The following is a 15,607-nucleotide window of genomic DNA, read 5'->3' as shown; positions in this document are numbered from 1 at the left end:
CCTCTCTCAGCCTGCCTGCAGGAAGAAGAAAAAAAAAGCCCTCACACAAAAAGCCGGAATCCCCATGCAAATTCCTCAAATAAATTCACATGATTTTGAATGAGCGTCATTATTAAGACATAATGTGACACCCGGCTATGTAATTGCGCGCCAGAAAGGACCCGGCTAATTGCTGCGTGCATGTGCCCTTTTTTTTTTAATTCTTTTTTTTATTTTTTATTTTCCCTCTCTGCGCCCCGACATCTTTGCATGCTATATCACACACGCTCTTGAACGCAGCATTCTTCTAATTGCATCCTCTTGCTTCTTTGACAATACAATACGGCATTTACCGCACGTGCCGCAATGCGCATGTCCAAGCTTCTATTAAAGATGGGTTATTATAACGTGCGTAAAAAGCTTGTTTTTTGGGGTGGGGGTTTTTGCACCATTTTCTGTCCACAATAGAGAATATAGGTGCTATTTTTTTTAAAGCAAAATAGTATGAAAAAATATGATCAAAAATACAACAAAATTGGAGGGATGAGAGCCCCCAGCGGCGAGATGTGGACACTGCAAAAAATATCCACATTAACGTGTTTGGAGTCCTTTTGGGAATAAAATATTTTAAAAAAAAATATATTTTGCAAAATCCCCTTAGTCATTATTATTGCAAAGCCTGTAAAAAGTGTGTTTTTCCCATTAAAAAAAAATTTTTTTTTTTTACTAGAATAAAACATGCCCAGCTTTTACGCATGGCCATTTTTCGCAGCACACCCAGCAAGAGGAGGATTCCAACCAATGGAGTGAGAGAGAGGGCTTGGCTAGAACCTCAGCCTCCCACTTCTCTCTCTCTCCCTCTCCCTCCCTCCTCCTCCTCCTCCTCTATGCGGGGCTCTGGCCAGTCAGTCGCCTTTGATTATCAGTCTCCAGCAGCCCCTCTCTTGGCTCCTTGACATGAGCACCATATAAGGCGCAGCGATCTCCATAGAAACGTGTCAGTTTCAATAGTAGTGTCAAAGTTCACTATATACAGACATTCGCGCAGATCCCCCCGTTTCGGAAACATTGCTCTGCAAGCTCTTCTTCCTTTCAAGCATTTTTTGGGAGCCTCTCTCTTCTTTTTCTTCGTGCATATTTGTTTTTTTTTCTCTCTCTTCTCCTTTCTGCTGCTGCTGCCGCCGCTGCTGTGATATCTTCTTTTTTTTTCTTTCTCCGCGTTGCTCCAGCTGGAGGAGGTGAAAGTCTCGCACGGCGTGGACTCTATCGCTGCAAGATGACGGTGAAGACGGCGATGAGCTTTATTTAAGAATACAGACAAATCTGCAGTTTTTTTTTTGTTTTTTTTGTTTTTTTATCCCCCTGCGTATGCGCACGGCTTGGAAAAAAGGAGAAAGGAATTTATCCCACCGCAGCACTTTGGATCGAGCAAGGTTTTTTTTATTTATTTTTTTTATTATTTATTTAAATCCTCGCTAATGTGAATCGTTCTCCCTTTGTGGCTGTTTTCTATCAAAGTGCAGCTTTTTTCTTTTCCCCCCCGTCCCCCCCCCCCCTGTCCCCCACCCACCCAAACCGGACTCGTCTTTTTTCTCCTACAAGATCGGGGATTCCTGAATGGCTCAGTGCGATTTACCTTCATGGAACTGGCCTCCCGATACTTGCATATCGTGATCAGCCGTCCGCCTCTATTTCGAATGTATCAACCCCCCTCCTCCTCTATGAGATTCCGCGCACTGATTTGACTTTGCACCCATAGTGCAGAAAAAGAGAAAAGAGAGAAGAAAAAAAAAAAAAAAAGACAAACCATTTTTCTTCCCATCCACGCTCCAGAACCAGCAGCGAACATTTCGCTCTACAGCACTTTCCGTGGCCGAGATATGGCAATGGTAGTCAGCGTCTGGCGAGATCCGCAGGAAGACGTGGCCGGAGGACCTCCGAGCGGCCCCAACCCAGCAGCGCAGCCGGCGAGGGAGCAGCAGCAGGCGGCGTCGGCGGCGCCGCACACCCCGCAGACCCCCAGCCAGCCGGGACCTCCGTCCACGCCGGGCACGGCCGGCGGGGACAAGGGCAGCCAGAACTCGGGACAGAGCCAGCAGCAGCACATCGAGTGCGTGGTGTGCGGGGACAAGTCGAGCGGCAAACATTACGGCCAGTTCACCTGCGAAGGCTGCAAAAGTTTCTTCAAGCGGAGCGTGCGCAGGAACTTAACCTACTCATGTCGCGCCAACCGGAACTGTCCCATCGACCAGCACCACCGGAACCAGTGCCAGTACTGCCGCCTCAAGAAGTGCTTAAAAGTGGGCATGCGGCGGGAAGGTGAATATTTTTTTTTTTTTTGCCACGAATTGCGCATGCAATGGACCAAAAATCGTCTATTCCATAGATTATTCATATTTACGCACGCATATATCGCCATAATTCATACATGCGTAACACACACACACACACACTCCATCATGGCGCCTAACTAGTTGTTTACCTCCGCAGCTGCACAACTTTACGCATTTTTATTCAGGTTAATTCACACAAGCGAGCCCCTACATTTACAGAATTGTTTTTTTTTTTTTTTTTTTAAACGGGGTGCAGCTCGTGATAATCCCAAAAAGCGCCCGGGGGATTCCTTTTATTCCCATGTGTTCTTTATGGCGTGCGTGAAAGGGGGAAAAAGCATAATTTAGACCTAGAATTATCAATATTAGGGAGAATTAGTTAGGTCATCATAAAGATTGTTGTAACGCAGAAACAGCACGTGATGCTCCTCCAATTAAGCGTATTTAATTTACACAGTGCGTGTTTCTTGTGAATGCTTCTTGTCCACTTATCCTGGATGCACATTTGGCGTGCGTAAAAGGGGGAAAAGCATAATTTAGACCTAGAATTATCAATATTAGGGAGAATTAGTTAGGTCATCATAAAGATTGTTGTAACGCAGAAACAGCACGTGATGCTCCTCCAATTAAGCGTATTTAATTTACACAGTGCGTGTTTCTTGTGAATGCTTCTTGTCCACTATGTTTGCCAGTCCTGGATGCACATTTGGCGTGCGTAAAAGGGGGAAAAAAGCATAATTATCAATGTTGGGGATAATTTCATAACGATTGTTGCTAAGCAGAAAAAGCACGAGATGCTCCTCCAATTAAGCCGATTTAATTTCCACAGTGCGTGTTTCTTGTGCATGCTTCTTGTCCACTATGTTTGTCAGTCCTGGATGCACATTTCCTCTTTTTCTCTCTCTTTTTGTCAGCGGTTCAGCGAGGACGAATGCCTCCAACCCAGCCCAACCCAGGCCAGTACGCGCTGACCAACGGGGACCCCCTCAACGGCCATTGCTATCTGTCCGGATACATCTCGTTACTGCTGCGGGCCGAGCCCTACCCCACGTCCCGGTACGGGAGCCAGTGCATGCAGCCCAACAATATCATGGGCATCGAGAACATCTGCGAGCTGGCGGCTCGCTTGCTCTTCAGCGCCGTGGAGTGGGCCAGAAACATCCCTTTCTTTCCCGACCTGCAGATCACCGACCAGGTGTCCCTTCTCAGGCTGACGTGGAGCGAGTTGTTTGTGCTTAACGCCGCGCAGTGCTCCATGCCCCTGCATGTGGCCCCTCTGCTGGCCGCGGCGGGCCTGCACGCCTCGCCCATGTCCGCGGACCGCGTCGTGGCTTTCATGGACCACATCCGGATCTTCCAGGAGCAAGTGGAGAAGCTCAAGACCCTGCACGTAGACTCTGCAGAGTACAGCTGTCTCAAGGCCATCGTGCTTTTCACGTCAGGTGGGTCCCTCTCCCCTACAAAAAAAACAAACAAAAAAAACACCAAGGGCCCCTTTGTGCTCGTTCGTGGCCCCCCCAAAATAAAATGGCTGTGTCACAAACGTGGACTTTACGACATGTTTGCCTTGCAGATGGGATAACAATGTGTGCGCTTTGCATGCCAACTCAAGCCGTAGTGTGCGAAATAGAGGCGCAAGCAAAACCCTACTAATCATCATTTGGAATTGTTGTGTTTTGACGGTGATCGACGAGCGTCCATAAATGTTCGATACAAACCTCACAGCTGAACCACGGATAAATCATCCTCGGGGAAGGGAGAGATGTTAGAAATCGGCTAATATTCCAGGACACTGAACTCAACACGTTAGTTAGGAGTGTAGTGTTTTGTTATTGCTATACACACTTGTTTGTTAGGCGTAATTTAGACTTTTGCTGTAAAAACTACGTAAAAAAATAAGGAGAAGTACTTTCTATAGTGTGCATATTTAAATAACACTGTTATTGGGATTGTACATTTATTATAATAACACTAACTTATTGTAAAATTGCATTAGAGTGAAATATGGATTTATTATATTATGCAATATTTTCAAATGACTATAGTTTAATTAGTTATTCATTTATTTTGAAAATTATTTCCAACTCCTTCCCAATGATGGTATATTCATTAAATGTACAAATTAAATCTCCAGACGTACACAAAGCTCTTAAAGGACCACAGACATGTAATTTACCCACTTTGGAATGCAACATTGAAAAAAATATATAGTCAGGCAGTTATATATACCCCATGTTTACCTTGAAACGCAATGTTTTTTTCATGGCTACACTTTTTGGAGAACCCCTTGGCTTTGGCACTTGATAGAGACTCCAGAGTGTTGTTGCTTCAAAGCAGCGTCGATTATTTGCCTTAAATAAATAACCTCATAGTGCTGTCACTATTTGATGCATAAATAATGGGAATGTTTCAACACAGTCGACTGACATCAGCTCTTTATTGACATGTAGTCGCTGTCTTCGCTAAGCTGCATAAATGGTGGTTTGTGTGTGTGTGTGTGTGTGTGTGTGTGTGTTGTGTCAGGGTGTACTATTGTGTTAGGGTGCATTGGACACACACACACACACACACACGCACACAGAGGCCTGATATAGATTTTAGGATCTTTTTCATGCAGACACATTCATCTCTATTGTTGTTGTTTTTAATCTCACCTGCATTTTATCCTACATAGCAAAAAAATAAACTCAATTGGATGGAGTTAAAGCATATTGGCTGCTTTGGCTTTAAAGGGACACTCAGCCTTAATCCAAAAGGATTTGCATACATGCTTCTTTGAGCGGCCTGGCTAAGGTCACACTAAATCACCCCGAGATCTCAGGGTTGCCCTCGGGTTCACAAGGTTATTGTGTCTGGGCCACAGTGAGTTATAGCTCACAACTCAGCAATAAGCTGAAAAGCCCCCCCCCCAGCACCCAGTGTTGAAATGACATGTGTGAGTAGAAAACAGGGTCAAATAAGAACCCGCAGTGTGGAATTCTGCTTGCTAAAACCCCAAACATTTCAGCAGCTCATTCTAGTCCAGTTTATGTCCCGTTTTAAGCGACTATTGACTTTACCCCCCACTTTCTCCTGTAATATTGCTTCTATATGTTGCTTGGAGTGAGACAAAAAAAAACAAAAAAAAAACAGGCCAGAGTGGTCTATGGAGAGAAGAGCTGCGAAATGACTTAACAGCTTACTGCAGAGTAATTAGGTCACATTACAAGCAGAGCAATTTCACATTCATCAGGGCCGTTTTGGGCTTCTTTAAAAGTTGACTCTCCAGAGTGCAGACGTCAAGAACACGTATATTCTGCATTTTTAGGCCTGCATGCATTTGCACCCTCTCCAAAAAAATCAATTATTGTTGCTTCTGCACACTTTTCTATTCCTATTCTTATTGTTGTACAGTGCTTGCAATATTTTGTTGAGTGGCTCCAACTTGCTATGACGCAGCATGTTTGTTTAAGTCAACAACAGGTCACATTTGTTTTAATTAGGAAAACAATAATGATGACAAAAATTTTACGAATAATCAAATCAAACTTTGTTTAAATATTGCTTTTCAACACTAAGTCATTTGCACAACAACAGCAACAAAATAAGAAGAGAAGAAAACACACATCAAACACACACAGCACTATACATGAACAATAGCAAAACATACATGGCAATGAGGGTTGAGGAAGAAAACGCCATACTGGAGAGTAACTCAAATTAACGCCATCTAAAAAAATAGTATGAAACATATTATAAAATATATGTAAAAAATAAATATAAATAATACATTGAAAATGTATTGGAAAAAAACACACCATTAAGAGAATACTAGTCGTAATAATAGCAATACATAAAATAACACAATAAAAATACAAAAAATAAGAAGAGTATAACATGATCAGCAAAAAGCTGGATTCAAATTGTGTATAACTTTTTTTTAATGCTTGTATGATTCGTCATTGACACAACTGCAAATAATTTGTATTTTTGAAATGTTTGTTTATTGACTTTTAAGGCAAATACAAGTTGCAGGAATACAATCTAATCTGAAATGTTCCCCCAAAACAAGAAACCAACCAAATATAGAAATACAATTTAAAAAGAAAAGGCTAAATAAATAAATACAAATAAGTAAATACAAATAAAATACATTAAAATTACACAAAATAAAATAATAAAACTTGTGGACACAACTGCAAACAATTGTATTTTTTAAACGTTTGTTTATTGAGTTGCAGGAATACAATCCCATATCAAATGTTCCTCCAAAACAAGACACCAACCAAATATAGAAATATGATTAAAAAAGGGCAAAATAAATAAACACAAATAAGTAAATACAAATAAAATACATTAAAATTACACAAAATAAAATAATACAACTTGTGAACACAACTACAAACAATTGTATTTTTTAAACGTTTGTTTGTTGAGTTTTAAGGCAAATACAAGTTGCAGGAATACAATACCATCTCAAATGTTCCCCAAAACAAGACACCAAGTAAATATAGAAATACGATTTTTTTTAAAAGGCTAAATTAATTAATTAAAATAACTAAATACAAATAAAATACATTAAAATTACACAAAATAAAATAATAAAACTTGTGGACACAACTGCAAGCAATTGTGTTTTTTAAAAGTTTGTTGATTGAGTTTTAAGGCAAATACAAGTTGCAGCAATACAATCCCATCTCAAATCTTACCTTATTTTCCCCCAAAACAAGATCCCAACCAAATATAGAAATACGATTAAAAAAGGGCAAAATAAATAAATACAAATAAGTAAATACCAATAAAATACATAAAAATTACACCAAATAAAATAAATACACCAGTCAAATCATACAGGCACACACACACAGCCACAGTGCAAATATATAATAATAAAAAGTCAAATAAATATATATTAGTTATCTGTACCAACTGTAAATAATTGTTATACAAATTACACAAAATAAAATAAATACACTAGTCAGTGGCTTCGCACACACAAAGCCACAGTGCAAATATATAACAATACAAAGTACAACAAATACATATTAGTTATCTGTACCAACTGTAACTGTAATTGTTATTGTTTAGTTTTTTAGTTTTTTTTATTAACGACTTAGTGCACACACTGTCTCCCCAAGCATCAACAAAAAGCACTTTTTTTTTCTGTGTGTGGTGAATTATAGTTAGCAAGCCCTTCTTTGCATGCACACGCATACGAATGACATAAACGTGCGGTTTTGTTTCTGCAGACGCCTGCGGCCTCTCGGACGCTGCCCACATCGAGAGCCTGCAGGAGAAGTCCCAGTGCGCCCTGGAGGAGTACGTGAGGAGCCAGTACCCCAACCAGCCCAGCCGCTTTGGCAAGCTCCTCCTGCGGCTGCCCTCCCTGCGCACCGTGTCCTCGTCGGTAATCGAGCAGCTCTTCTTCGTCCGCTTGGTAGGTAAAACTCCTATTGAAACCCTCATCAGGGACATGCTATTATCCGGGAGCAGCTTCAACTGGCCTTACATGTCCATCCAATGATCCTTAAATGACACATAAATGAAAGAGAGAGGGGGTGGGGGGAAGGACCAAAATTCAGCACCCATCCTCCTCTATGAAGACTATATTAAGACTTTTTCTCACAAGTTTGGAAGACTTTTGCCCCCCCTATGTGGAGATGGAATATGTACAGAAAAATATTGGAACTGGACTTGTGTAAATCCGCACCCTCATCTTCAAGAACAATACTCGTAATTTTTTGTAAGATACTAGTCTTTATTTTCTTTTTTCTTTTTTTTTTTTTGTATAAAAAAAATTACAAATAAAATGAAAAACATTGTATTGCGCAGTAAGAAGAAGAAGAAGAAGAAGAAAAAAAAAAAAGAATCAAGACTTAGTGGGGAAAAAAAAAAAAAATGTTTCCAAGCAATTATAAGAATTTGTCCTGTGTCTATATGTACCTCTCTCTGTTTTGTATTTTTTCTGGTTCCAAACCAGGCTTTCTGTGATTCTATACTAATAATTTTTTGATATAACCTTTTTGCTTCTTATAACGAGTGCGGTATATGTTGTCGAAGTTCTCCAAGAATTAAAATTGAAGTGAGAATTAAAAAAAAATAAAAATAAAAAAATGGAAAAAAAATGGAAAAAAAAAAAAAAAGGAAAGAAATTTAGACAATAAGAAACAAGTCTAATCGCTATGACAATATCACCACTGATGGTTGAACTCCCCTCCCTCCCCCCCAACACGATGGACCTGCAGACCACAAACTGACCCCCCACCCCCCACCCCCCCAACCCCAGGACATTTTTACTGAGAGGACATCTGGGGAAACCCACTTTACATGCCCCCACCTCCCCCCTCCCCTCCTTCGAGTGCGATCATCAGTCAAAGAGGAGAGACATGAAAAATCAAAAAAGCACTTTTAATATATCATTTCAAAATACATTTTTTTTTGTTTGTTTGGTCTTTTGGACAAAAACATTGTTTCTTGAATTTTATTGGTTGTTGCCTTCATTTTTTTTAAATTTTTTTTTTTGCTTAGCCTACTCCATGATGCAGCTTTTTTTTCTTTTTTTCTTTTTTTTTTTTGCAGAAAGGCTCGGTTGATGATGAAGTTGTGTGATGGTGACTGTACTATTAAAAGACAAATAGGCAACGACGTCTCGTTCTCCAGCATTTTCCCTATACACTTCTTTTGTGTGTATGTGTGGTCTTGAATGCAGCACGAGGTGTGGAAAAAGCAGCAAAATAACATCATTTTTTTTTTAGTAACGATGCAAAACACACGAGGTGATCCTGCAGTCCTGATCCAATGCATGCATTGATATTAAGCCACCAAAAAAAAGGGTCTGGTCCTAAACTGCTGCGCAGATGCGTGATCAATGTGGAAAATGTATTTTACAGCATGTAAGCCAGTCGATAGGGAGGCGGGAGGAGGTGATGATGATGCATTGTGTGGGGAAAGAAGAGACAAAGATGGAGTGTGTGTTGTACATATGGAAGGTTTGTGTGCGTCCATATTGTGGATTAAAAAAAAAACAAGGAGTGTGTCATGAAAGCAGATTCGGTGTGACATGTGTAGGACATGTGCCTGTTTGGGTGATGCATTCACGGGAGGACACGTGAACGCATCATTATATTAACCCTTTTACTGTCCATAATACGCTTTATTATGACTTATTAGGCGGCTTGTGTATGGTTGTGCAGGTTCAAGCCTATTGATGCTGCAGCTTACTCTGTTTGGGTGATTTTATTTTATTATTTTTTTTGTTGCATTATTGCATGCGAGATGTTTGTTTGGCTGGGAAAAAAAGAAGCATGCATGACAAGAGCCCATGCAAGGCTGCTCCTTGTCGTTTTTATGTAGCTGTGCACTAAATGGTTTGCTGGGTTATTAAACGCAGCGTACAGCTGCTTGTCTGCAACATAATGTATTCTAAAATCCCTCCAGAGTATAACCATCTTTTATCCTCTCGCTGAGAGCAGTTTGTTGTACAATTGTTACACTACGGGCTATATAAAGCGAGCTGCAGATGAAATAGTGGCATGTGTTGCTAATTAACGTTTTTCTATGGACCACAAAAAAAAACCCACCAGGATTAAAATGTCATTGACGTCACCTATCTGCGACATTTAATCGTGTGTTGCCAATACCAAAAGATGCAATGAGATAAAATAACGTATAGATTATAAAGCTGTAAAAAATTTTTGGTCCGTTTTCATTCAGCAAACCATGGAGGATTCCCAACATGGGTTTGCTTTTTACGCAAGCATGGGTGCGATTTCACGTTTGAGAGAGGAACATTTATTAACCCGACATGTCAGCGTAGCGTTCCGTCACATGTCATTTTTCACATCACTTTTACGCACGAGTCCTGCGTAAAAAAATTAAAAAAAAACAACCAAAAAAATGGCGCACGAAACGACAAATGATCCTTTTATTTTGCAAGAAAAAAAATGCATTTTGTAAAGACAGTCACATCAACATGGCGATATGTTGACATTATATAGGCCTTTTTAAAATATATTTATATATGTGGTCATTTTGCCACACAAAGGGATACCCCTCTAAAAAACCTGTGTGCGCGTGCGTGTGTTGTTTGGGCCGGGTTGCCATAGCAACCTGGTGAGGCTTTCCTTTCAATACTGTATTTATATGTGTATATTTGACAAAAAAAAAAAAAAAAAAGGGTTATGTCTTGATGATTGTGTGCGCAAGGCAAGCCCATGCGTAAAAGCGCACGCCGTTGACAGTGTGTGTGCGCGCACGTAGAGGGAGCAGATTGCTGTGTAAGCGGATCCTTTTTGTGTTGATTTAGGAAGACGCTTGCTGTATATAACGTTCAAGGCTGATAATATCATTGCCTGGCCGGATAAATAAAGTGTTGGCCAAAACCATCGGGTCAGCTATCGATCCGCTTTCTCTCCCGTGCACGGGAGGAGGAGGAGGAGGAGGATGGTGGGACAAAGAGGAGAGAGAGAGAGAGAGAGAGGTAGAGCCCACTCATTAGCATTCCACAGCCATGGACTAAACGCTGACAACTAACAGAGATATCCAGATCCACACCGCTGCATGCTTTTGTCCTCTCCCCTCCTCCGGCCCTTCATTTCTCCCTCTCATCACAGCCAACACTCTCCTTTCTTTTCCTCCTCCCCTTCTATCCGCTTTTTTTTTTTTTTCTACCAATGGGCCCCGTGCACAAGAGCCAGAACCTCCCAGAGTAGCAGAAGAAGAAGAAGAAGAAGAAGAAGAAGAAGAAGAAAAAACCCAAGAAGGGAGGAGAGGAATGAGGAGAGAAGGGATGGAGGGAGGGGGGGGGGGGTGATGTTGTAAAAGCTGTGCAGAAGTGACAGCGCTAAGCGCAGCAGATTTAGTCAGGACAGACACAATGGTGTGTGTGTGTGTGTGTGTGTGTGTGCGTGCGTGCGTCACCGTGACTTGACAAACTCGAAGGCGGGAGACGTTTTGAACCGAAGCTGCCATCGCGGGTTGTTTTAAAGCACTACAAGACAATAAAAACCGGGGGGGGGGACGGGGGGAAAAAAGAAGAAAGGAACATGAACCGACGCGTTGGCGACGTGGATCTGACGCGCATCAATTGTTGCGCAATGTCAGCAGTGAGTTATTTGCACAGCTCAAATGATTCCAGGGCACGGCCACCGCTGCTGCTCACTGCTCCCCTCACCTCCCAGAGGGTGAACAAGGGGATGGGTCAAATGCAGAGGACACATTTCACCACACCTAGTGTGTGTGTGCGTGTGTGTGTGTGTGTGTGTGTGTGTGTGTGTGTGTGTGTGTGTGACTATCATTGGTACTTTAACTTTAACTAAGCCCTAAAACATTTGTACGCACGTACAACACTTAAAACCTTCAGTATTATCAATATGTGGAATTACATTATGGAATGACTAAGTAAAGGAATTAAACAATGTACTAATATGATCCACTTCAAACTCTTCAAAGTGTTTACAAAGTACAAATAATCCCTTATTTCATCCATCCATTCATTGTCTAGATAATCTTATTTATCTCACCATATGAAAAATAAGTAACACTTTAGTATGGGGAACATATTCTCAGCAACAAAGACTTAATTTAGAGTTATTTGGACACTAGGGGAACTCGGTTAGGGTTAATAATCTACAATAATTCTGAGGTTATTGAGGGAAGACTCTTAGTTAATGGCTTACTGGTTGTACAATAAGGCAATGCAGAATAAGGCATTAATAAGTACTTAATAATGACTAATTAAGAGCCAATATGTTACTAATTTGCATGTTAATAAGCAACCAATTAATGGTGAATATGTTCCCCATGCTGGAGTGTTACCGAAATATAACTTACTTCACTAATTATTATGTATTTTTTTTAATGTTATCACTTATGGAGTATATTGTGAATAAATTGAGAACAGGAAGTGAACAAAAGTGTTAGCAACTGCTATGTAAAGGAAAAGGAGTAGAATTGAATGAGCTCTGTTTCTTCCTACTCCTTATCGAACATGTTGAATGGAGGAACTGGACATGGTGATGCATCATGTTGTATGCATCATGTTGTACGCATGCATGTTCCAAATAAACACAAAACTCAACTCATTCGAGTGCAAGCAAAAGCAAAAAGCTTGCACCAACTTTGCACGCGTTTGCGTGGGCGACTCCATCCTAATATGACAGCTGTTCATCTCGCGACATCCTAACTCCTCTGCAAAGTTTGCGCCGCCGCGCGCATGCGCAAACTGCAGTGTCTGCCCTGCTTTGTTGCTTTTTAAAATATGCATGTCTCTCCGGAATGCCAGTCACGAGTCTATACTGTTGTGTCCCAACCTCCCACATGATGACCCCCCCCCCCCCCACCCCCCCTCCCTAAAACACCCACCCTTTTTTTCTTCTTTTTTTTTTAAGCGTGCTCAAAATGTCTCAATCTTTCACTCTTCATCTTCTTCTCGTTTGAGAAAGTGATGGCTTCAGGTGCGTGCACTCCCCTGATAAATCACCCCCCAAAAAAAGGAGAAAATTAATTTTTTTTTAAAAAAGGGGCCGAAAAGAAGGAAAGCGATGGATGCATGGTGAAGATTTCTTGCACGAAAAAGTAAGGCTATTTTTTTTTATATATTTACTGTAAAATTTTATTGCGTCTGCTATGAATACTTGTTGCACTTATGGTGAAATAAAGTAGAAACATACATTTACATTATTGGTGGCACGTAAGGGAGGGGAGGGGGGGGGGGGGGGGGATTTGTGCACGTGACGTAATATTGTTTGCAGCGGAAGTGGAACTTTTTCCGCCATCACGTGATGACGTCATTGAAAACAATAAATAAATACAAAACAGGTCACCTAATGATGTCATTTTGTTTTTTTAGAACTTCTAAAAACGAATAGAGCTGTTAACCTGTTGACTTCCTGAAATGCCCCACCTACATCCTATAATAGTAATAATAATAATAATAGTAATAATATAATAATGATAGTAATGCATCACCCAAAAAACCCTTGAAGTTAAAATATAATTGTTTATGAATTGACTGACTTGCAACACATTTTCTTTACAACATATGCAACACAAGTTGAATATTATTATGCATGGTTGATGGTATTGTTTTCTTTATTTAAAAAAAAAAAAAGTCATCCATAGTATTTTTCCGGCGAGGTGGGTTCGCTGAATGAATATGTTGTGAGGACAAAAACCCACACAGGCCTCATTCATGCTCAGCCATCTTTGTTCCAGCCTGTGAGGCTTGTTGCAGTCGCCCAGTCAGGCAGAAGAATGTGTGTATAAAGATATAATCCACTGAGCCTTATTTCCTCCTCTGTGCTCTCTTATCCTGGCACAATAAACGCAGGTTCCAACCTTTAAGTCAACACTGAGGGTTTGCTTTGGATTGTTTGGTTTGTTTCATTCATTCATTCAGTTTTTGTTGCTACTAGTGTCCTCTGTAGTGGACATGTCAATTATTATGGTGTGCAAATGTGCATTTCGACCAAAAAACAAATGTCCACTGTAGAGCACGCTGTATATAAGCCTTGCGAGATGATGTCGGAGGGAGATTTTGTCCGTTTGTGAGGTCAGAGGTCACTGATAATGGACTTGCTGGCTCACTGTTTGTGTTCTCGTTTGACGACATGGATTGAGGTCACGTTCTTCTACAGCAAAGCCTTTGTGGACCTTGTTGCTGTTCCCGTAACTGTCTACTTCCTGCATGGTCCCAGTCAACATCTGATGATTCAATTAGCTGTGAATGCAACACACCATGTTATATAGCATACCCATCTAGTCATCCATACCCATCTAGTCATCCATTCCCATCGATTCACCCATATATACCAATCTATTTATTAATCTATTTAATACTCTGTCATTCAAATACCCTGTCATTCATATACCATCTATCTCAATACCCAATACCTATATAATCTATTCATATACCCATCTATTCATCCTTATACCCATCTATTTATTAACATAAATACCCTGCCATATTTATCCTAATACCATCCATCCATCCATCCATCTTTTCATATATGCATGTCTACTGAAATACTCACATACTTCTCTTTACCCATACACCATTTATCAATATACCCATTCATATACCCATCAATCTATCCATATCCATACACGTACTTATCTATCTACATACCCTTTTATTCACCTATTCATGTACCCATCTATCATAAACCCATCTACCTATCTATCCGGCATGTATTCATCTATCCATACACCTATATATACCATACCCTTATTTCCATCTGTCCATGTACCCCTCTATCTATCTACCCATCTAGTCATCTATGTATACACCCATATACCCAGAAATACCATACCCTTCTTTTTATCTGTCCATATACCCCTCTATCTATCTACTCATCTATCCATCTATGTATACACCCATCTAACCATACACTTCTATTCATATATTCATATAACCATATATAGTATACCCTTCTTTTCATCTGTCCATATATCCCTCTATCTACCTACCCATTTATTCATCTATGTATACACCCATCTAACCATACACTTCTATTCATCTATCCATGTACCCATGTACCCGTACCCTTCTTTCATCTATCCTTACATCCACAACTCCATCTATACATGCCATAGTGGGAAACTGAAATATGTGAGTTGTTATATTGTAATTGTCTGCATGTTCGAAATAAAGTAATACCGTAACCATAACCATATACATCTATCTATCCATTAACCCACCTACCCATTCATCCATTCATCTACCCATCTAACCATTTATCTATCTATCTATACCCATCTATGCATCTACCATCTATCTATCTATCTCATCATCTATCCGTCCACCCATCCATCATCTATTCATCTGGCCATACCATCTACCCATCTGCCATTCTACCTATCCATACCAATCTATCTATCTATCTATCTATCTATCTATCTATCTATCTATCTATCTATCTATCTATCTATCTATCTATCTATCTATCTATCTATCTATCTATCTATCTATCTATCTATCTATCTATCTATCTATCTATCCATCTAGCTATCTAGCTATCTATCTATTTCATCATCTATTCATCTACCCATCCATAATCTGTTCATCTGTCCATACCATCCATCTATCTATCTATCTATCTATCTATCTATCTATCTATCTATCTATCTATCTATCTATCTATCTATCTATCTATCTATCTATCTATCTATCTATCTATCCATCCATCCATCCATCCATCCACCCACCTATCTATCTATCTATCTATCTATCTATCTATCTATCTATCTATCTATCTATCTATCTATCCATCCATCCATCCATCCATCCATCCATCTATCCATCTCCCACCCACTCA

General features: G+C 40.2%; 1 protein-coding gene across 1 annotated transcript; it reads left to right on the top strand.

Moving 5' to 3' along the window:
* Positions 1 to 909: 909 nt before the first annotated feature.
* Positions 910 to 11,052, top strand: nr2f1a (nuclear receptor subfamily 2, group F, member 1a). Its single transcript, XM_061986624.1, has 3 exons — positions 910 to 2,298; positions 3,227 to 3,754; positions 7,541 to 11,052. The coding sequence occupies exons 1-3, from the start codon at positions 1,860 to 1,862 to the stop codon at positions 7,813 to 7,815; spliced, it is 1,242 nt and encodes a 413-aa protein (XP_061842608.1). The 5' UTR covers positions 910 to 1,859; the 3' UTR covers positions 7,816 to 11,052.
* Positions 11,053 to 15,607: the final 4,555 nt, after the last annotated feature.

This window comes from Nerophis lumbriciformis, linkage group LG12, assembly GCF_033978685.3.
Source record: "Nerophis lumbriciformis linkage group LG12, RoL_Nlum_v2.1, whole genome shotgun sequence".
Classification (NCBI taxonomy): domain Eukaryota; kingdom Metazoa; phylum Chordata; class Actinopteri; order Syngnathiformes; family Syngnathidae; genus Nerophis; species Nerophis lumbriciformis.
The sequence above is the reverse complement of the archived record's forward strand: the minus strand, read 5'-3'. Positions and strand labels throughout refer to the sequence as shown.

What these genes read in the sequence shown, in the direction of transcription:
- nr2f1a (XM_061986624.1), top strand. Translation starts at nt 1,860, where the DNA reads ATGGCAATGGTAGTCAGCGTCTGGCGAGATCCGCAGGAAGACGTGGCC. An exon ending in AGTGGGCATGCGGCGGGAAG is followed by an intron (nt 2,299 to 3,226) that starts GTGAATATTTTT and finishes TCTTTTTGTCAG; the next exon opens with CGGTTCAGCGAGGACGAATG. An exon ending in CATCGTGCTTTTCACGTCAG is followed by an intron (nt 3,755 to 7,540) that starts GTGGGTCCCTCT and finishes TTGTTTCTGCAG; the next exon opens with ACGCCTGCGGCCTCTCGGAC.